Consider the following 25,428-nt stretch of genomic DNA (forward strand, 5'->3'; position numbering starts at 1 on the left):
TGTTACGAATATTACATGCATACAATATTCGCCTCACAAGTTAAAAACGGTTTAACTTGATTTTAATTATGTTTTGATTTTTAATTATCATGGCAAATTATACACAATCACATAACATATAAAATGCAACCAAACATAACAAAACATAATATGTATGTGCATAGCCTCAATCGATGAAAATCCTATGCTTGGTCTCACGAGTCATTATGAGAACTAAGCGGTCAACTAAAGGGACAATCACAAAAGTAAACCTTAGAAGCTCCCACTTGCGTCAAGATCTCATGATGACCAAGTGTGCTCCTTCACCGCATCTTCCTCAGCTTTTGTCCATCGACTGTACTGCAAGTGTGTCTTGATGGCCAAATTTCGTTCACTTCAAGTCTTTAATCCCATCATGGAGGTTACATTTGTTATAAAATAAAATACAACTAATCTAGAATTGTAAATTACATAATTGGCTCAAAACGGCCTCCCAAAATAAAAGATTAAATTACATCCATAAATGGCCACAAAACAATGGCATCCATACAACCACAAACATTCAAGATCACAACACATACACATGGTCTAGGTTTTCATCGGCTATGCACAATTAAATCATCATAATAATAACATGATCATGACAATAATTATGGCTTGCTCCATGGCACAAGATGCATGTCTTGGCCATGGATAAAAAACATACAAATATATACACAAGCCATTTAATCAATAACAACCACGCAAAAATATACTAACCCTATAAAAATTTAAGAGGCTCATGATACCACTGTTGGTGATTTAGGGTTTTAAGAAAATAATTTTCTCATCATTTAATTATTATCATGTACATACATATAATAACAATAACTTTAAGCGAAAGCGTATTAATTATATTGAATTAAATAAATCACCAAAAACGGATCCATATGATTTATACGGTTAAATAAATAAAAATAACAAGAGTGTTTAAAGATTATACCTTTCTTGAAGAACCGGATTGAACGAAGAGAAACTAACAATCAAAGGTATGATTGCCGCTAGGGTAGTCCACACTACACTTCGAACAACGTCAAACGGATGTACTAGTCCCGTCAAGTAATTAATTAATCAACCCTTGATTAATATTCAATAACCAAAATAAGAATTTTTTTTATCGTACCAGAAAACTAAACGAAAAAGTTTCGTGGGACTGTAAGTTTGTCGTAAACAATATTTTGGTGTATGGGAATTTTTTGTCGAATAAAACAAAAAGGACTTGTGGGGTGTTAGTTTTGTGCGTACATATCTAAACCACAACGAGATAATAATATTTATATAGTAAGATTTCAATGTCGGTTAAACCAAAATATTCAAGGTCGTTTCAAAATCCTATCAAATATATTAGTATTATCTAATATTGTTTCCATATTGCATAACTTTTACTTGGCATGAACGAAACACAACGTTTAATTAATTAATTAACTTTATTTATTACTTGAATAATATATGTGACATATATATTATTAATTGACGTCTAGGTGTATATGTGTGTGACCCCGAAGGCTCAAATGAATTCAGCCATATATTTATGTGTTGTAACTTCCGCATTAATCCTACAATGTTTAGGTTCATAGTGTTTAAGAATAGTTGAAGTTTTTAAACGATTAATATAAGACTACATTTTTAGCCTTTTTGCCTTTAATCAATACGATTTTAAATTTAGCTTTTCAAATACCCTCAATATGGTAAAAAAAAAAAAAAAAAAATTACAAATGATACTTCACTTATTGTTGGTAATTAAAAAGGTGTAAAATTGTTTAGTTATAATGGAGATCTCAGAACCTGTCATCAGAAACTATAGTGATTAAGTCATTACTAGTATAGACTGTCAATTTTGGCCATTTCGAACTCGAAAAGCTGATTTATTCTAAATGACAGATTTGTTTTCTGCTTGTCTGTAACATCTTAGGAGTTGGTCAATGTACACATATTGTTATGGAAAAAAATATGGATACATGATTTATCATGTTTTTTTGTTGAAGATTTCAGCTTCATTTTCTCGGTTAATATTTAGTTAAATGATAATTCTGCAGTAAGACACATGGAATGGGAGCGGGTCGCAAGCTGAAGTCTCATCGCAGGAGACAAAGATGGGCCGACAAATCATACAAGAAGTGTCATTTGGGTAACGAATCGAAGAAACCTTTTGATGGATCTTCTCACGCTAAGGGAATCGTTCTCGAGAAAATGTAATGTCTTTCCTATTATCAATTTTAAGTTACGATTTCTAAATTAAGTTGATAAACATTGTTGTTTTTATGTTTTGCAGTGGTATTGAGGCTAAGCAGCCTAACTCTGCTATTCGAAAGTGTGCTAGAGTTCAACTTATTAAGAACAGAAAGATGGTTGTCTCTTTAAACTGATTTTTTTTTTTTTTTTTTTTTTTTTTTTGTTTACCTTTTTCCACAGGTATGCAGTTCAAAAGAAACATATTAATTATATTTTGGTATGTTTTTATTATTCTTCATATGCCTGCTGATGTTTTTCTTTTCCATGGTGTCTTGATCTTGATTATTAAACAATTGGAAAGAAAAATTAGGGTTCGATAGTCTGCTTTCACCTTTCTTATTCTTTCTCAATTGTTAGGGTTTTTCCTTTAATTTCTAATCATATATTTTTCTTTTCAGGCTGTGATTTCATCCTGATTATCAATATCAACGAGTGGGAAGACGATTTAGTGTGAGTTCACTCCTTTTCTTTTTTCGTTAGCACTGGCTTATTGTGATGGAGTTCCCTACCGACCCTAAACCATCTGAAGATGAAATGATTAATTCTTATGTCAAAATCATAGCTATTGTTCTTGAAAGGTACTAGTATATTTACTATTCAGATAGGTAACGAATGAATGGTTAATTTATCATGTTACGAGTATTATAAAAAACTTATTATTACTATTATTGTTAAACCCTAAATTACCTTATACTAATATTCAGATTAGTGATTGATTTTAGGATGTAAATTACTGTATTAGGTTTGGAGTGGTTAATTTTTATTTATGTATGTGATTGTGTTTGGTGGTTTTCAGTGAGGAGGAAGCAAAGAAGAAGGTATGCTCTGTTTCAACGACAACTTCTACTGGATTTGGTGCGTAAAGAAATGGGCAATCTTTAGCTAATCTTCAAAAAAATGAGGTACATGATGTTGGGTTTAAGCCCTACTCTTTGTAAAAGACCTTATTCTTAAATATCTTATATATTATTTTGTTTTTTGTTTTCTTGCTTTTTAGTATCGTTTATCTCTATATTCTTTAATCTTTTTGTCCCCTTTGATTTATCAAACTCGCAAGTGGCAATATGTGCAGAGTATTTAACTTTTTAGGATAATTAATTTTATAAAGTTGAATGTAACTTTTGGTGCTTTTAGGTTTTCTTCTTTGGAACCAGACTAGGCAACAATGGGTTGGAGATAAGGCACCTGACACCAGTAAAAATCTCGACAACCCGTTATAAGGTTTGTTTAATATTAATATTTAGGCTTTATTTTTCTTAAAAACCTCTAATTAACAATTTAATAATAGTTAAAGATGTTAATCTTCTTTTTTATCTCTAGAACCGTTTTAGGTTCATATTTAAAGAAGCAACATGTCCTTCTCGAACATCTCAGGTACTGATATATGTTGCTCTAATCTACTCTGATATACATATGCATATGAAAATACAATAAGAGTCCTAGTATACATCTAATTCTACTGCTAGCCTTCTTCCTTATCAATTTATTGGGGAAAATGGTGCACTTCTCAAATTTGTAGTTTCACCATCCTAAAATTATTGTTTTTTTTTGACTTTTTAAAGTTTAACCATTCTAATTTTGATAGATTAAGTCAGCTTTCTAAACGACAATTCACTCTTTTAATCTTAAGAAAAGTGGATATTAACACAGAGAACATGATGGAAAATCGTGTGTACTTTTACCAAAACAGATTAACGCAGCGGATAGTTAAAATAATAATCTTTTATTATTTTATGAACAAAATTTAACAAGATTAAATTTTCACTTATTTAATGAAACATGCACATGATTAACGATCCCAAAAATCCAGTTACACCATAATAATTGTCATGAATATAAATCATAAGATGAGTAAACGATATACCTTTCTTGAAGAAACTGATTGAAGGAGAGAAACCTTTCTTGAAGAACCTGATTGAAGGAGAGAAACCTACGATCAAAAATATGACCGTCTCTTTGAATAGTCCACACTACACTTCAAACAACGTCAATGGATGCTAGTCCAAACCCAAGTAATAATCAATCAACCTTTTATTAATATTATGAACCCAAAATATGTAATATGTGTTTTTCCTTTTAGTTCATCGAAAGCATTAGAATCATTCAAAAATTACTTCGTAATATGATACACATATATGAATATATAATATATCCCATTTGTTTGGTAGCATAAAGTAAATCAAAAGAAATCAAGATTCGTTTGTTTGATAGCAAAAAGCAAATCAAAAGAAATCAAGATCATTTTCAAATACAATGCTATATTTTAAAAAGTCGTATTTCTCAAATACTTTAGGGGTAGTTTATGAAACTTATAATTAATAATTTCTATCATGTCACTTTCATGTGAATAGTAAATTAATTAATTTCGTTTCATTTACTATTCACATGAATAGTAAATGAATTAATTTCGATTTACTATTTTGTTACTTGAGTAATATATATACATCATATATATATTTTATTTGACGTCTCGGTGTATATGTGTGTGACCCCGAAGGCTCAAAGGAGGTTGGCCATATAGTTATATGTTGTACCTTGCACATTAATCCTTCAGACTCCCACTTGTGCATGGCACAACACCAAGTAACTATACAAACAATGATAAGCGTCTAGCAACACGTCATTGTCCCCAAATTCACGTGAGGATAGTTTCTCGAAACTGTTTATGGTAAGTGTTAAATGTCATTCGTCCTTTTGTTTCAGATACTTTAGTTAAACTTGAGATATGGATCATCGGTCATTCTCATTTGTTTAACAATTTTATTTCTCGATCTTAGAACTGAATTAGATCACCAAATTAATTAAGTATCATCTTAATTACATCTGGGTGCGGCCACACAAATATCTTATTCATTCATCGAGGAGCTCAAAAAGTATCTAACTCCAAACATTTTAGAGGAACAAATCATATATTGCATACACGTGTCTATCACGAGCTTTACATTATACCCAATAATGGCCTTTATAACAGCCTTATTCAGGACAGCGTTTAACCATATCAAAATACAATGCTACACTCATCAAGACGGGCGTGCATCTCAAGTCTAAGGACACAAAGACATAATCACTAAAAGATTCACTACTGACTACGATCCATGTAGTGACATCTCATGGTTGGGTCATTCCAATATTCATCATCAATGAATACATATGAATTTTGGTCTCAACAAGTTAACTATTCATCATCAATGAATATAACCAAAATTTCACATTAATCTTAATTCATGTTATTCCCATAACATGACCGATTATGGAGATTTTGAATAATCAACAATTATTCATGGATTAAACATGCTAATATAGAACACAGTGATATAAATAAAAACGACCATATCAAGTATGTCAGTTCATTAATATAAAACTGCTTAATGTTCCAAAAATATCCAAATATTAAATTACAAATGAAAAAGATCAGCAGCATAACGAAGTCCAATACTACTAGCATGATCATCATGCTTGTTGTGCATCATGGGCTTCGTGAACGGGTCAGCACATTATCATTTGTATGAACCTTTAAGAATACTAATATCATTCCTCTTAATGACTTAATGAATGTAGTCAAACTTTTGAAGAATGTGCCAGATACTTTTATGTACATGTGATTCTTTCAAAAGTATATTAACACTCAAACTATCACAGTACATATTATAGAAGGTTAAATGTTGTGTACTACTCTGAGTATAACAACAAACTTCCTTATCCAGACAGCTTTCTGAGCAGCTTCTCAATCAACAATGTATTCTGCTTTTGTTGTAGATTGTTCAATAGTGCTCTTCCTAGAGCTCTTCCAATCAACTGTCTTGCCCATCATGACAAAGAAACAACGTGACTGGATCGAGAATCATTTTGATCAGTTTGGAAACTAGAATCAGTATAAAAACTTAATACTTAACTCTTCTTCCAAACCACCGTAAACCAAGAACATATCATTAGTACTCTACAAATACTAAAGAATATTATTAACAACAATCCAATATATTTCACCTGGATTATGTTGACAATGACTCGTCAAACTCAAAACTAATGAAACATCGAGTATAGTACATATCATGGCATACATAATGGATCATATAGCCGAAGCATATGTGATACATTTCATTTGTCTCATCTCATCTGCTGTGATAGGACTTTTGAGACTTTCTCACGGTTATGCCCTTTTTCATTGGCAAATCTCCATGCTTGGAGTTTTGCATGCTAAATCTCTGCAAGATAATGTATGTACTTTGATTCAAACGAATAAGCCAATTGGATCTATTGTATAGATCCTCATTCCAATAATATAAGTAGCTTCATCAAGATCCTTTATGGAAATACATTTTTCAAGCCAAGACTTGACATCTTGCAAGTTGGAATGTTATTTCTAATAAGTAATATGTCATCAACATATAAGATCAAGAAGACTACTCTGCTCCCACTAGCTCTAATGTAAACTCAGAGCTTATCTTGGTTTTGAGAATTGATTTTCTCATTAAACTTAAGATTCTAGCTCCTGGATGCTTGCTTTTATCCATAAATGGATTTTAGAAGTTTGCATACTTTATTAGGATGCTTAGGATTCATAAACCCTTCCGGCTGAACCATATATACGTCCTCGCTTAGGTCGCCATTTAGGAAAGCGGTTTTGACATCCATTAGCCATATTTTATTATCATGAAAAGTAACCATGGCAATAAGTATCCTAATTGTTTTAGGGCTCACAACTGGTGAAAAACTTTCATCATAACCTTTTGTCACCAATCGAGCTTTAAAAGTGTTTACATTACCGTCCATATCAGTCTTCCTTTGAAGACCCATTTTTACCTCATTGTCTTACAATTGGGTAGAAGATCAATCAAGTCTCATACTTGATTATCCTTCATGGACTGCATATCTGTATTCATAGAATCTAGTCATTTTCAGATTCAGGATCTGATATGGCCTCACACAGCTAGAGGGTTTATCAAAATCCCTTAGTTGAGGTTTATCTGAATTAATCAGATAATTAAACCTCGTAAGCCGATGAGCTCTATTAGATCTATAAAGTGCAGGTGTAACACGTTCTGGATTACCAACAGTGTGCTCAGTTTCAACGTGTGGATTGCTAGTGCTTATTGAAGGTATGTTACTTTAAAGTACTTGAATTTCTTCAAGATCTACTTTACTCCCACTGACTTCTTGTAAGAGAAGATCTCTTTCTAGGAATTCAGTAGACCGAGCAGAAAACACGTTGTCTTCAGCTTGGTAGTAAAAGTAGTAACATATTGTTTCCTTTATGTATCATACAAAGTAACATTGGATAGTTCTGGGTACTAATTTGTTTGAAGTGTCATGCTTCACATACGCTTCACAACCCCAGACTTTGAGATAAGACAACTTGGGATTCTTCCCATGCCATAACTCATATGGTGTCTTTTCTACCTTCATAGTTGGAATCACATTGAGTATGCCTGCATCAGACTCTCATACATATCCCTAAAAGACGGTAGTAGAGAAATCAGACTCATCATAAATCAAACTATATCAAGTAAAGTTGATTCCTCTTACTCAGACACACCATCATGTTGTGGTGTGTAAGGTAGAGTGAACCATGAGACAATCCCACAATTCTTTAGGTGGTCCAAAAACTCTTGACTCATAAACTCACTTACTCCATCGGAGCGAAGTGCTTTAATGGTCTTTCCAAGCTGATTATCTACTTCATTTTGGAATACTTTTGAATGGTAAAATAGTTGTATGTTTATGTTTCAGCAAGTGAACATAATCATAGCTACTGTACTCATCAGTAAATGTAATGAAGTAAAATTAACTAAATCTATACATTGTTCTTAAAGGGCTACATACAACAGTATGTATTAGTCCTAAAAGATCTTTAGCTCTTTTACCTAAATCGGAGAAAGAAGCATTTGTCATCTTTTCACATAAACATGACTCGCATACATCAAATGACTCAGAGCCAATTGATTCCAAAAGTCCATTAGACTGGAGTTTTGAAATGCATTGTTTGTTTATATGACTCATATGACAATGTCATAGATAGGTCTTATTCAAGTCTTGCTTGAAGACTTTGGCGATGTAGGTATACACAGAATTCTCATTTGAAATTACACTATGCATATCAATTTCAAAAATACCATCACGTTGATAGGTATTAAGATAAATATATTATCCTTAGAAACTGAAATATCTAAGTGTGTAAATGCAAGTTCAAAACTAGCATCTTTCAAACTATGTCGCTCGCAGTATTGAGAGCATAATGCTATTGTTCCAACAAAACAATAAGACCACTTAGAGAAGTAAGTTCAGAGGTACCAATAGCTTTAACAAAAGCTTGTTCCCCCTTGCCTACTTGTAAATCCAGTGTGCCTTTCTTTAGTCTATTACTTCTTCTCATTCCCTTCATATTGTTACAGGTGTGAAGGCCACAACCAGTTAACAAAGATATAGGAATCACTAGAAGAAGTATATAACTATTTATGGAATATACCTGATTTGCTAGTCTCACCAGCGTTGCCTTTTCTCAGCTCAGATTGGAAGATAGGACAACTTCCTTCTCCAATTGCCAACCTTTCCACAATAGAAACATTCGGCTTCTTTTGTTGGGCTTTCCTTCTTGGAAGGTGGAATATTTTTCCTAGCAAATGATTTGTCATTTTCCTTCCACAAAATATTCGGCTTATTCTTTTTCACCCTTCAATCATATTTCTTCCTGATCATCGAACAACATCCGATAGGAATTTTGCTGAGCAGCAGCAACTGCCACAACAGGAAGTATGAATAAGGGTTCTAAATTTTGTTCAACTTCCATGTATGCTTGAGAACAATTCTCAGGTTGCAGTGTCAGTCTAGGAAGTTTGAACATTGAGTTTATCCTTCTCCAACAAAGAAGGAAGTGTGTTTTGGTTTACGTTTTGATTATTTGACATCTACAATAGATATAAGATTCAATTTAGTATTTTCGATATTGAGCTTTAATAAATTAACTACCCAAGTTTTTTTATAATATTTTAAAAAACAATTAATTTACGAAAGCCTAAGATCCACATAGAGGTTCCATAGCCACATCTGTTGATCAGCTAGCAGTTGTGGAGTCTATTGGTAGGTAACGGGTACCAATTGCATTACAAGTGCAACTCTTAGATCTTTATGAGACCTTGAGATATGTGTAGTTCAACAAACCACTATTATCTACTAACATGTTTGTCTCATCCTTGCCTCGAACTCAGGTCTCACCGTGAATACGATTAAGTCGTCCAATTTGAAAACAGTGGAAATTCACGCTAGTCTCACTAGATCGAAAAATCCACCTCGTGGCTATAATTCAGCCTAGTCTCACTAGATCAGAAAAATAACGAGGAGTGTTTGCAAGCTCATTGGATGGCATGACTTAAATTTAACGGGTATTTTGGAAAAAGTTTGTGTCAACGAATAATGCATGCACATAAGATTCGTTACACTATTAGTTAAAAAACATTTTAACCAATTGTATATGTCGATTATGTTTGTGATCTAATTTGTTATTTAATTTATAGGATATAAAAATAACAAATACACAAACGTGTATCGTTTTAAAACAGTTTTAAAAGATGTCGTCCATATATTTTATTTGAGTTTCAAAATCATTTAACATTAAACTCGTTAGAGTTTAACTTATTTTAAAATCATCAATTTTAATCTTTGAAACTCGTTTAGAGTTTTAGTTAATGTTTTCATCAAAAAACATATATATAATTTGAGTCTCAAAATTATTTAACTTTAAACTCGTTAGAGTTTAACCTTTTAAAATCATCAATTTTAATATTTGAAACTCGTTACCGGTTTTATTTAATGTTTTCATCAAAAACATTTAGCATATATTATAATCAACCATTAAATATAAATGCGTAAAATAAAACACAACCATGCATCACACACACATAGCCTAGCCCAAAAATCCTATGCTTGATCCCATGAGCCGACATGGGATCAAGAGGTCAAACTAAGGGTAATATCGTAGCTCCCACTTAATTCAAGAATCAAGTGAAAACTTGACAAACGCCATCGTTGTCAAATTGACCTGTTCGCCATCTTCTAAGTCAAACTTCGCGTTGCATCCTTATCTTCAATTTTCATCTTGTTACATTTATTTAAAATTGAAAAATATAACTAATCTAATACTTTTACAATTTAGAATAAACTTAAAAACAGTACTATGAAAATGAAAAATAAATACAATACAACTTTGGCTTCAAAATGGCCTTTCTAATAAAATAAATAATCAACATGATATAATATTGCCGTAATCAACAATCACAACAATCACATAGGTCGGGGCATTACGGGCTATGTATGCAATCACAATTTTAATAACTACATTATTAAAACCTATATATGGCTTGTCCATGGTTACAATGCATGTGTATAACCATGGAATATAACAATCAATAATTATAATAAATATTCAAGCCATAACAATTAAATCTACAATTTAAAATAGTGATATTCTTTCAATCATATTTGTGCGTCATGAGGTTATGTCTAAATCAACCGCGTTGACTTTAAAAACCAAAAAGGTTTCGACTTTTACCAATTCACCACAAAGCTAAATTTAAAGAAAATCACGCGACAATTAAGATGGTGTAAAAGCGGCTCTGATACCACTGATGGAAAATCGTGTGTACTTTTACCAAAACAGATTAACGCAGCGGATAGTTAAAATAATAATCTTTTATTATTTTATGAACAAAATTTAACAAGATTAAATTTTCACTTATTTAATGAAACATGCACATGATTAACGATCCCAAAAATCCAGTTACACCATAATAATTGTCATGAATATAAATCATAAGATGAGTAAACGATATACCTTTCTTGAAGAAACTGATTGAAGGAGAGAAACCTTTCTTGAAGAACCTGATTGAAGGAGAGAAACCTACGATCAAAAATATGACCGTCTCTTTGGATAGTCCACACTACACTTCAAACAACGTCAATGGATGCTAGTCCAAACCCAAGTAATAATCAATCAACCTTTGATTAATATTATGAACCCAAAATATGTAATATGTGTTTTTCCTTTTAGTTCATCGAAAGCATTAGAATCATTCAAAAATTACTTCGTAATATGATACACATATATGAATATATAATATATCCCATTTGTTTGGTAGCATAAAGTAAATCAAAAGAAATCAAGATTCGTTTGTTTGATAGCAAAAAGCAAATCAAAAGAAATCAAGATCATTTTCAAATACAATGCTATATTTTAAAAAGTCGTATTTCTCAAATACTTTAGGGGTAGTTTATGAAACTTATAATTAATAATTTCTATCATGTCACTTTCATGTGAATAGTAAATTAATTAATTTCGTTTCATTTACTATTCACATGAATAGTAAATGAATTAATTTCGATTTACTATTTTGTTACTTGAGTAATATATATACATCATATATATATTTTATTTGACGTCTCGGTGTATATGTGTGTGACCCCGAAGGCTCAAATGAGGTTGGCCATATAGTTATATGTTGTACCTTGCACATTAATCCTTCAGAACACATATTAGAGGTGGTGGAAGTGTTAAAAGACAATTATCTAATAAATTGGATAGTTGTTTGCTAATTGTATGAGATTATGAGTGTTAAAAGACAAAAAATAGCTACATATGATGATAGTTATCTGTCTTACTTGTCAAGATTATCTGAGAATGAGTATAACTAATGTTTGAGTGTACTTCTTGCAGCATGAGGAACCACTGGTAGAAGATGATGACGATGAAGATGACGATGAAAGTATAGTTTATGGCAGTACGACTTTAACCATTGAACATATTCTAGATTGGTTTATATGTATCATTTTTTAGTAGGGTTTTACACAAGCTTGGAGTGTGTAGTTGCAGTATGGCAAGTGTTCACAAGAAGGTGCTCAGTTTGAGACCAGGATTTATTTACTGGGAGACGAAATATGGTTTATATTCGAACGGTCCGAAGGAAGGTTTATCGTTGCATGGGATGATGTTCACAACTTTAATCATATTATATGATTAGGCTGTTTAGGTGTGAAGGCAGAATAGCTAACGTCTTTTGATCTGTTTAGCAATGCAAGCCTTAATATTTTGCACATTTTCAGCACCATATGCAGAATTATTAGAAGTTTTTTATATATCTATTGACCTAGTGTGTTTGTCTTTTAATGGTTAGACATTTAACTTGTAGTACTTAGGTTATTGATGATGTAAATTGTGGTAAACGATTTCCGATGTATATGCCACTTCTAATGAATGACTATAACCTCTGAAGGTTAATTTTGAACTGTTTAATTTTTTTCCAACCCTTATATTTGTCTGATTTTTATCAATAATATTTAGCCGCATAGCGCGTACCTTCAATCTTGTTAGTATCATATTAAGTGTTATAACAATTATCATTATTATTACTATAAGTATTATTAATGTTATTATCATTAGTAAATTATCATTTTAGTACTACTATTATTATTATGATTATGATTATGATTATGATTATGATTATTATTATTATTATTGTTATTTTAAAAACCATACAAATTATTATTATTTTTCACTAATATTAGTATTAATATCATTTTTGTAATTATTAGTTTTACTATTATTATTATTAACATAAGTATCGATTTTAACAAATATCGTTATTATTATTAGTATTATCGATAATAAGAAAGTTATTATTATTAGTAAATCATTATTATCAAAACTACCATTTTTGTTACAGATAAATATTTTGTACCTAAAATATACTTAATACATATATCATAATTATATTAATAGTTTTATACCTACATATCAAACATAATAACAATATTTAAATAAATACTTATATATAACAAACACATGATACTTTTATATAATACTAACCATATATATATAGATATATTAATATAACTAAATATATAGATATTAAACATTTTAAATATATACACAAACTAAATAAGTATAATATATAATTTAAGAAATAATATATAAACTTGTTCGATTACGATTATACATTTTAATTTATATACAAATGATATAGGTTCATGAATCCGAGGCCAATCCTGCATTGTTCAGTTTCGTCATATGTATTTTTACTATAAAATACAGTAAAGTGAGTTTCATTTGCTCCCTTTTTAAATGCTTTTGCAATATATATTTTTGGGACTGAGAATACATACGCTATTTTTATAACTGTTTTGCGAAATAGACACAAGTAATTGAAACTACATTATATGGTTGAATGGATCGAAGCCGAATATGCCCCTTTTAGCCTGGTAATCTAAGAATTAGGGAACATCAATAATTTTGAGAATTAGTGCACCCCTAATTGACGCGAATCCTAAAGGTAGATCTACGGGAACTAACAACCCCCATTCTGGAATTTGGAATGCTTTAGTACTTCGAGTTTATCATGTTCGATGGGTGTCCTGGAATGATGGGGATATTCTATATGCATCTTGTTAATGTCGGTTACCAGTTGTTCAATCCATATGAATGATTATTTTTGTCTCTATGCATGGGACGTATATTTATGAGAAATGGAAATGAAAATCTTCTGGTCTATTAAAATTATGGAAATGAATGATTACGATAAAGTAATGAACTCACCAATCTTTTGGTTGACACTTTAAAGCATGTTTATTCTCAGGTACGAAAGAAATCTACCGCTGTGCATTTGCTCATTTTAGAGATATTACTTGGAGTCATTCATGACATATTTCAAAAGACGTTGCATTCAAGTCGTTGAGTTCATCAAGATTATTATTATTAAGTCAATTATAGTTGGATATATTATGAAACGGTATACATGCTGTCAACCTTCGATGTGATAAAAGTTTGTCTTTTAAAAACGAATGCAATGTTTGTAAAATGTATCATATAGACGTCGAGTACCTCGCGATGTAACCAAATGTAATGTATTCGTCCAGATGGATTAGGACGGGTCATGAAAGATAATTAATGTAATTTTTATTTAACAAATTAATGATTGAATTTTATACCATAATGACCAAAATAAATAAATATAGCTAATTTAAGAATATGAGATTTTTCTGAAGACTTTTATTCGCCACTGAGTAAACAACGGAGCACAATATATCACCCCGTGAAAACCGTTATTTAAAAGTAATAAAATTTGAGGCTGCTACTTGGTTTTCACACGTTTCATCTAAGAGATTTTAATATACTATTATTATGTTTGTTATTATATTATAGTTATATTATATAAGATTCTATATATATATATATATATATATATATATATATATATATATATATATATATATATATATATATATATATATATATATATATGCATTATAGGAGACAGATTAACCCCACACTTGAATTATATCCGATGGCTTCCCTGTTGATATCAATTCACAATATGTATTAGTGTTTACTTTTCAAACATGACAACTTTTGTTATATATGTAAATGGTACACTAGGCTACCACATCCATCAACTCTTCATCTTTTTCTCCTACATCCACTTCCCCATTTTTGCTATCTCCTATCTCTTGTCTTTCAAACAAACACGTAACAATGTTGCAGCTACTGCTACTGTGACGATACTATTACTATTTTCGATTGTTACCATGTAGCACCATAAACCACCGTCCCACAGCCCACTATCGAAAGCCCACATCATATTTTCGATCTATTATGCTGTTGTGTTCCCATCAAAACTGCCACTCTCACTCTACTCTCGCTCCTCTTAACGATTGTAAATCTTCGACCACCACCCACTTCAACCCTCATCGACCATCTCCATCACCACCCATTTATATTAACCGTTGAAACAAACACCAAAACTTAATAAGTAAATAAACCGCATGTTCCATGATTCATATTCGATCACCAACACGATTACCACTTACAAACCACCACCTTAGAAACCACAACCAACATGCGTATCTATTTATTTTTTTCTGTTATTACTGTCTTTGCAATTATAAACAGTCCTAAACAACCACTAACAAATTGTCTTTAAGTCACATAAACTGCTACTCGATAATTGTTCCGTTCTGTCCAAAACAACCCAAAACAGAATCATCTTGTTTGCTACTTCAGACGACGAAGAGCACCACCACACTATTCATCATCTTCTTCACAATATCATCTAACAACCCACCATCATATCTTCTACTTTTCTGTTTTACAACCAAAGCTTTGCATACACGTATCCATCGATCTGTAACCAAATTCCTGTTATGTATTTTTTTTTTTGCTCAAGGAAACCTTCGTCGAGTACCCTTCAACTATTACCATACGATTGATTTATTTTCTGTTGAACTGAGATCAAACATCAAGCTGCTACTGCTACAACAGTTGTTCTACAAATTTCCGCTACCAAAACAGCTCTACAACCCTACCTTTACAGCTGCAACTTATTACTTATTTTATGTTCAATAAATACCAAACTAAAGTACACCTTTACAGCTACAACATGATTGATTCGTTCCTGTTTCAATTAATAAACCGAAAACATTTTTTTTACTTTAAGTTAGTGGGCTAACTAAGTGGATCCATTAATTCAAACAATTGGATTTTTATATATGGTCTCCTTCAAATTTAATTGGGTTACTTTGTTATACAAAGCCCATTTGAGTTCTAGGATAAGGGAACAAACAATTCAGCTTCAATAAAACTTGTTACCTATTACAATTCGATGGCTCCCTTTGTTACTGTTATTTGATGATGCGTATATATGAGTTGGTGTACAATGATGGGTTATGATGATGATCACGATTTAAGCATGATAATGATTAGAATATCGATGATGATATATGAAGTTATAAACTGAAGGTGATGTTAATTAAGATAATGATGGTTTGATCAATAATAAATTGATGATAAAGGAAGTTTATATTTAGGTTGAGGATGATAGAAGTTACACAGATTCATAAATAATAATAAATAGTAGCGGGTTTAATACAGAAACATACAAAGGGTCTGTTGGTTTGAGTGAGTGGTAGTGGAACAAGAGGTCTTGGGTTCAAGCCTGGGCAATGGCATTTTATTTTTAGGAGCTTGTTTTCATCAAAGGTTGTATTCTAAAATTATTTTATTATTATTATTATTATTATTATTATTATTATTATTAGTATTATTATTATTATTATTATTATTATTATTATTATTATTATTATTATTATTATTATTATTATTATTATTATTATTATTATTATTATAAAAATAATACATTTTATTATTATTATCATTAATATTACTATTAGTATCATTTTCATGATTATTATTATCATTATTATTATTACTATTGTTAACATTAATATATTTATTAACAAGTATTATTATTAAGTATTTTTATTATTAAGAATTTTTATCAAAATTAGTATTTTTATTGTAAAAATAATACAACCTTTTATCTTATTATTATTACTATCATTATTAATTTTTTTTATATATTTTAGTACTATTAATGTTTTATTATCAATATTATCATTATTATTAGTATTATTATTATTATTATTACAAGTATCATTATTATTAATACTATTCCTATTATTAATATTATAACAAATAAATAGTAATTATATAAAAATATATTTAATACATATAACATAACTATATTAATATTTTAAAAGTGCATATAAAATAAATATACTTAATTAATTAATAAAACCTATAAATTATTAAATATAACAATTATATTACTAATAATAATATATAAATTTGTTCGAATACAATTGTAGGTGTTAATATATATATATATATATATATATATATATATATATATATATATATATATATATATATATATATATATATATATATATATATATATATATATAAATGATATAGGTTCGTGAATCCGAGGCCAACCCTTCATTGTTCAGTTTCGTCGTATTAATATTTTTACGACAAAATATTGTATTGTGAGTTTCATTTGCTCCCTTTTTAAATGCTTTTGCAATATATATTTTTGGGACTGAGAATACATGTGCTGCTTTTACAAATGCTTTACGAAATAGACACAAGTGATCGAAACTACATTCTATGGTTGGATTATCAAACCGAATATGCCCCTTTTTAGCTTGGTAGCCTAAGAATTGGTGTTTATTATAATTGCCACCAATTGACTCGAATCTTAAAGATAGATCTATGTGCACTAACAAGCCCCAGTCAGAGAATTTGAACTGCTTTAGTACTTCAATTTATCATGTCCGATGTGAGTCCTGAAATGATGGGGATATTCTATATGCATCCTGTTAAGGTCGGTTACCAGGTGTTCAATCCATATGAATGAATTTTAATTCGCGAGTTACGCGTGTCAATATATGAAATCTTGTGGTCTATTTAAATGATGGAAATGAATGTTTACGATAAACTAATGAACTCACCAACCTTTTGGTTGACACTTGAAAGTATGTTTATTCTCAGGTATTAAAGAAACATTCCGCTGTGCATTTGCTCATTCTAGAGATATTACTTGGAGTCATTCATGACATATTTCAAAAGACGTTGCATTCGAGTCGTTGAGTTCATCAAGATTATTATTAAGTCAATTATTGTTGGATATATTATGAAATGGTATGCATGTCGTCAACTTTCAATGTAATAAAATTTTGTCTTTTAAAAACGAATGCAATGTTTGTAAAATGTATCATATAGAGGTCAAGTACCTCGCGATGTAATCATATGTTATTGTATTCATCCTTATGGATTAGGACGGGTCGTTTCATGTGGTATCAGAGCGGTGGTCTTAGCGAACTAGGTCTTGCATTAGTGTGTCTAACGGGTAGTTGTTTAGATGCATTAGTGGGTCTGGACTTCGACCGTGTCTGCATGTCAAAAGTTTTGCTTATCATTTCTAGTCGGAAATAATCTGCTTATCATCCTTAGGAAATTACCTGCTTATCATTCTTAGTCTAGACACATCTTACTGCATTGACTCCATGAATAGTGTATAGACAAAATTCATATCTTAGTTTATATGCTAATTCACATCTTAGCACATCTGTTACTGTAAACTTTGCCTGACATATTCAGTAAATTCTTCCGTAATCTACGAAACCTTTTACTCTATATATATAGATATTCTATGTAATTAGAATACCATCTGATAGCCAGAAATCATTTTATATTGAAAAGTCCTTTATTTAATCGTACGAAATGGAACTCGCCACTAGTTCAAGTCCCTCGAATTCCGATATGGAGTTTCACTCAAGCTCCGAAAACAGTGTCACCGGAATGAATCAACCAATAAGCCATCATTTATTGTGGATGAATTGGAGATGGGTTCGTAGACTACTTAATCATTGGAGACAAGAAGAAGGTGATCCTTTCCACCAACCGAATTCACCTCTTGGTGAAAAACCTGAAACACACTTACCGGAGAACCTATCTAAAACACCATTTTCAGCCTTATTTCCAGAGTATCTCGACACGATTATATTTTATCCACAATTCTAAACCTTATTCATCCACTAGTACCTACCGACAATCATTCTGGAGTAATAACAGAAGTCAACGAGCTTCGCGCCCGAGTTGTAGCCTTGGAAAATATGGTGCAAAACATACCAGCTTTGGCAACATCACCGGCACCAACAGTACCACCAACATCAACACCAGTACCACCAACAACCCAAGTTTCAACATCACACGCCTCAACATCACAATCTATACCTCGAGCATAATCTTGTTCTACATCGGTTATCTTCGTTTTACATGATGTTCTACATCATTGATCTTCGTTCGACATGACAATTATGTAATCTCTAATGTTTTAGAGATTATATATTCTTGTTCTAACTATAAATCAAATGAGATTACTATCATATTAACTCATTAAATCCATATTACATCTGAAGAAAATATATATGTATATATGTTTCCATAAAGATTGTAATTAAAAATTCTTTTGTGCAAACTGTTAATGGTGAAAATATTTTAACGGGTAGGTAATACCCGAGGAATATTTAGCTTCATATTAACATGTTATACTGTACATTCTTCAAATCCGATTCAACAAGTCATTTACTATCCTACTTACATCCACAGATATACGAATCCGTTCACCACAGAATAACCATTTTCATTCAATTTCATATTTGGATTTTGACCTATCAGAATCCAACAAGTGGCATAATGAAGAAAAACATTGGACAAAATAAAAATTTGTTAGAAACAAACAAATTAACTATAAGAAATTCTGTTAAGAAACCACGCTAACAAAATCCTAGCTAACTGTTCCTAGCTAATTGTTAATTCCTTATTACATTTATTTATCGCAATTTAATTATCGCAATTTTATTTATCGTCATTTAATTTCTGTTATTTATTTTATGCACTTTAAATATCGGGACACGTATACAAGGTTTTGACATATCATATCGACACACATATATATATATATATATATATATATATATATATATATATATATATATATATATATATATATATATATATATATATATATATATATATATATATATATATATATATATATTATTTGGAATAACCATAGACACTCTATATGCAGTAATGTTCGATTTAGCTATACAGGATTGAGGTTGATTCTACAATAATATATATACTTTGAGTTGTGACCGAGTCTGAGACATGTATATAACGGGTCACGACACGTATTAATTAATTCGAATATTATATATTAAACCATATATGAATTGCTGAACTACTAATTGTGGACTCCTAACTATGGACTAATGACATTGAACAATTAAAATGAATTAAAATAGTGATTATAACATATGAAACTAAACAATTCTTCAAGTTTGCCACTTGACTTCATCTTAAATCTTATTTGTATCTTGATGATTACAATCTGCGTTCAAACCTTTCATGATTCTTGAAAACACCTCAATCGAGAGGATGAACCAACCGCACCTCATCTACGGAAGAAAAGATTGGTACATATAATTATACACCTGAAAACACTCGGAACCTGAGTAAACGTTTAACACGTATCTATGCTAGCTCCCTTGGCGTTGTCATTACCAGAAATAACATTGCAATCCCTTTCCAAAGTAGCCAATTTTGTCACAGCTCCAGCAAATCAACTTCGACTTTCATTTGGATTAGCCTTATTATAACCATGATATATAAGTTTACCTTTCATCATTGTTACCGGGGAACCTTTTATATTTCACCATATTATCAGCAGACGTACTAGCAACCTCGTTACTCTTTGGCTTAAATCTCTCCGACAAATCACTATATTTATCTATTGAAATCTTTTCATGAACTCATCGACATCTTGTAAAGATAATTACCATACCAAATACCGGGAAGCACCAATCGATAATCTCAAATCTCTCAGTGATTCTACGATAACAATTATATATATATATATATATATATATATATATATATATATATATATATATATATATATATATATATATATATATATATATATATATATATATTGATGGAATACCACATGTAAACAAGTCACAAAACATATTTATGTATGTATATGTATTCGTGTATATATGTATAGCAAGCGGAAGCAATTTTAATTGTTTGCATGTGTATTTTAACCCTTTTAAAATGTATTCCATTAAAAGATCTAGTCTTGTATAATATACTAAAATGTAAATAGAGCTAGTTAGGGTGTTTATACCTTCTCCAAAATGGAGGTTGAAGCAAGAAGATGAAGATGATGAAGATGCTAGTTTTTCACTTGAAACCTCAAGCCTTTGATACCCACAAACCTTGAATCAACACCCTTCTTGTTGGTTAGGATTTAAGACACAAGTTTACTAGCAAAAATCAATCAAAGAACCCTTGTTCTTGCTCCAAAAATTCGGCCAAAATGGAAGGGAGGAGGAAGAGTATTTTTGCTAATTCAAAAATGCAAGAGAGATGTGTGTGAAAAGATACAAAAGGTGTGTCAAACAATTAGGTGGAGTTAATTACAAGTTAAAGCAAAGCATGGGGTGTCTTGGGACTCCCCAAAACCGTCCCCCTTAGCCCCATATTTTTTTTTTTTTGCTAAACTTTTATAAACTTGTAATTATTTCCATGATACTTGCATCTTTTATAATTTTATAAAACCTTTTATAAAATTATACTTTATAAACCAATTATAAAATGTAACACACATATGAGTTTAATCAAATAATTAAACTTGCATTTATAATTATCCAAATAATTATTTCTTGCATTTCATCTTTAGAATACCAAATTCTAAAGTCTAAGTGTCGAGTATTTATTTTAAAGATCCAATCATTAAAACAGATACTTAAAGATGTTGACGGTTTGTTATTGGGTATGACCTGACTTGGATCATAACATGTTAGCCACATTAGTTTAATATGTCTATCAGGCATATGAAATACCTTCATATATATATATATATATATATATATATATATATATATATATATATATATATATATATATATATATATATATATATATATATATATATATATATATATATATATATATATATATATATATATATATATATATATAACTTCTACCTCCTGGATTTACGAACTTCAATTCTGATTTTCTGAAAAACGCTTTAGCCTATGAATCAGTTTTCTGAGTTTTGAAAAAAAAAAAGCTAATGAAGCAGTAAAAACTAAAGAATGCCTTAACAGTCAAAAGTTTGATAATAAAGAATGGCAGGCTGAAAAAGCTCAAAAGTTTTGACACTGAAAACGGATTGAGCGAACCATGAAGAAGATCAAGGACAAATACAAGGACCAAACTCTGTATTTAAAGAATCCTGATGATTCTGTTTCTGATGAAATCTTTAGCGAATACCTTGCTTCTGAATCTAAACCCTTACGGACAATCTTCATCATCATCCATCGATAATAGAAATTATAAGATATCATCATATCTTTCATAATAAATATCCTCCATATTTCTAAAGATATTTTCATAACTATTCTTATCTGAAATCATTTATCTCTTCGCGATATTTGTATTACATTAGAAAGTAAACTGTCTTAGTTTCTAAATTCTGAATAATTCGAATGTAAAATATGAATGTTATTGAAGTAGTTTTGGGAATTGAAGCATGAGTTAGTATAATATAATGACACTTGATCAACGTGATTATATTACAGTAAGTCATGCTGAGTTTCTAAATGGAACGTGATGATTCACAGATCATAACGTTATCATGTGCCATGTTACACGACTCTTACATTCTATCTAATATATATGAACATATCAAGAACATAATTACTTGATAGTTCTATCTTTTCTCTTGAATTCTGGCGATTTTAACCAATCAAGATCGTGCTATTAAAAATTCTCTCTTAGAACATTAACTCTGTTCATTCCAAAAATTCGTATCTACAAATTCTGGACCGTTACTCGCTCTACTAGAGGTCGGGAGGATAATAAAAAGGCAAAGAGCTCTAAAATATAAGAGAAAATATAAAGCCCAATAACAACACGGAGGTTACAAACCGTGGATATTAATACGAATAACAATATAAAGACACGGTATAATTAAGAATAGTATCATCCCAAGGTTATATTAAAAGTAGACAGATTTTTCTGGTGGAAGATTGAAAAGAAGGATGACACAACTGATAATTAGGAAAATATCAGGGATTAGAACTGGATTAAGTATTTTCACAATCTTTTGAATTTGGAGATTGAGTATAGGAATGGTAAAAGTAATGGAACGGAAGAAGTTAATTTATAGTGAAATATCTGATAAAGAAATCAAGGTAGATCTCCGCATTTAATTAGAGAGATACTAATTTTCTGAATTACCGAAGAATCAAATCTTTTAGATTTCGAAGATTTTCTTTAAAATCCCTTGAACTCCGGAAATCAACCATATCTACGTCAAAGGATATGACGAAACATTATTTTCTCATTTCACTCTTTTGTGATAGCTTCACTTATACTCTTCGCGTAATCGAATTATTTTATCCATATTACTCAATGATGATAAAACTCTAATTTCTAGCTTGTATGCGTCATGAAAACATACTTATTGTCAGCCATGATCATCTCAATCAAATTTCGGGACGAAATTTCTTTAACGGGTAGGTACTGTGACGACTCGGAAATTTCCGATCAAATTTAAACTTTAATCTTAATATTATCTCGACATGATAAGCAAAGTCTATTAAATTGAATCTCAAAATTTTTGAACTATTTCCGTACATTCATTTGACTTCGACCAGTTCCTGACGATTCACGAACAGTTAATTGTAAATAGATATGTGTGTATATATATATGTATATAATAATTGAAAATATAATTTGAAATATTATATGTTGTTGTTATTAAATGAATCATGTAAAATAAAATAAAAATAGGATCTTATAATAACTATTATTTAAAACATATCTATATATAAATAAAATATATTGAATAAATCTATATAGTTTCGAATTCATTTGTAAATAATAATAGCACTCAATTGTCATTCGATGTATATTAAACAAGTAAAATATGCACTTATATGATTTTAAAATAAACTGTGATCCGAAAATGAGTAATATAAATTTTAGACTTATTAAAAGTGTATTTAGGAACTATTTGTTGAATTTTAAAACTTTTTAGATTTTACTTAGGGTTGGGAGTGGATAATTAATGTAATTTTTATTTAACAAATTAATGATTGAATTTTATACCATAATGACCAAAATAAATAAATATAGCTAATTTAAAAATATGAGATTTTTCTGAAGACTTTTATTTGCCACTGAGTAAACAACGGAGCACGATATATCACCCCGTGAAAACCGTTATTTAAAAGTAATAAAATTTTAGGCTGCTACTTGGTTTTCACACGTTTCATTTAAGAGATTTTAATATACTATTATTATGTTTGTTATTATATTATAGTTATATTATATAAGATTCTATGTGTGTGTATATATATATATATATATATATATATATATATATATATATATATATATATATATATATATATATATATATATGCATTATAGGAGACAGATTAACCCCACACTTGAATTATATCCGATGGCTTCCCTATTGATATCAATTCACAATATGTATTAGTGTTTACTTTTCAAACATGACAACTTTTATTATATATGTAAATGGTACACTAGACTACCACATCCATCAACTCTTCATCTTTTTCTCCTACATCCACTTCACCATTTTTGCTATCTCATATCTCCTGTCTTTCAAACAAACACGCAACAATGTTGCAGCTACTGCTACTGTGATGATACTATTACTATTTTCAGTTGTTACCATGTAGCACCATAAACCACCGTCCCACAGCCCACTATCGAAAGCCCACATCATATTTTCGATCTATTATGCTGTTGTGTTCCCATCAAAACTGCCACTCTCACTCTACTCTCGCTCCTCTTAACGATTGTAAATCTTCGACCACCACCCACTTCAACCCTCATCGACCATCTCCATCACCACCCATTTATATTAACCGTTGAAACAAACACCAAAACTCAATAAGTAAATAAACCGCATGTTCCATGATTCATATTCGATCACCAACACGATTACCACTTATAAACCACCACCTTAGAAACCACAACCAACATGCGTATCTATTTATTTTTTTCTATTATTACTGTCTTTACAATTATAAATAGTCCCAAACAACCACTAACAAATTGTCTTTAAGTCACATAAACTGCTACTCGATAATTGTTCCGTTCTGTCCAAAACAACCCAAAACAGAATCACCTTGTTTGCTACTGCAGACGACGAAGAGCACCACCACACTATTCATCATCTTCTTCACACTATCATCTAACAACCCACCATCATATCTTCTACTTTTCTGTTTTACAACCAAAGCTTTGCATACACGTATCCATCGATCTGTAACCAAATTCCTGTTATGTATTTTTTTTTTGCTCAAGGAAACCTTCGTCGAGTAACCTTCAACTATTACCATACGATTGATTTGTTTTCTGTTGAACTGAGATCAAACATCAAGCTGCTACTGCTGCAACAGTTGTTCTACAAATTTCCACCACCAAAACAGCTCTACAACCTGTAGCGACCCGACCAAATCGTCATTGACGGCGCCGTCTACTTAGGTCCCGTTACGTGGTCATAAGTCTTTAAAACAACGTTTGACCAAAAGATATGTCGCATTCATTTCAAATGTAAAGGTTGTTCAAGTTTACAAGAATAGTTCCACCACAAGTTACGATACAAAGTTTTAAGTACAAATGAAACTTATGCGACACAATTTAAAAGTATCCAAAAGACGCTCCATGTA

General features: G+C 30.6%; 1 protein-coding gene across 4 annotated transcripts; it reads left to right on the forward strand.

The window, feature by feature from the left end:
• Window positions 1–2,501: 2,501 nt before the first annotated feature.
• On the forward strand, window positions 2,502–12,379 carry LOC139846550 (multiple organellar RNA editing factor 3, mitochondrial-like). 4 transcript variants are annotated; one of them, XR_011759088.1, is made up of 6 exons: window positions 2,502–2,561; window positions 2,649–2,828; window positions 3,047–3,105; window positions 3,385–3,471; window positions 3,571–3,624; window positions 11,954–12,379. XR_011759088.1 is itself a non-coding variant. In XM_071836030.1 (5 exons), exons 2-4 carry the CDS (start codon window positions 2,746–2,748, stop codon window positions 3,468–3,470), a joined length of 228 nt encoding a protein of 75 aa, XP_071692131.1. In that variant the 5' UTR covers window positions 2,502–2,561; window positions 2,649–2,745; the 3' UTR covers window position 3,471; window positions 11,954–12,379. The 4 variants fall into 4 exon arrangements, 1 of the variants encoding a protein (XP_071692131.1); XM_071836030.1 differs by lacking the exon at window positions 3,571–3,624; XR_011759090.1 differs by lacking the exon at window positions 2,502–2,561 and having other exon boundaries at window positions 2,660–2,828; window positions 3,047–3,152.
• The last annotated feature ends 13,049 nt before the right edge of the window (window positions 12,380–25,428 follow it).

The sequence above is a fragment of the Rutidosis leptorrhynchoides genome, chromosome 5, assembly GCF_046630445.1.
Source record: "Rutidosis leptorrhynchoides isolate AG116_Rl617_1_P2 chromosome 5, CSIRO_AGI_Rlap_v1, whole genome shotgun sequence".
NCBI classification, from domain to species: Eukaryota; Viridiplantae; Streptophyta; class Magnoliopsida; order Asterales; family Asteraceae; genus Rutidosis; species Rutidosis leptorrhynchoides.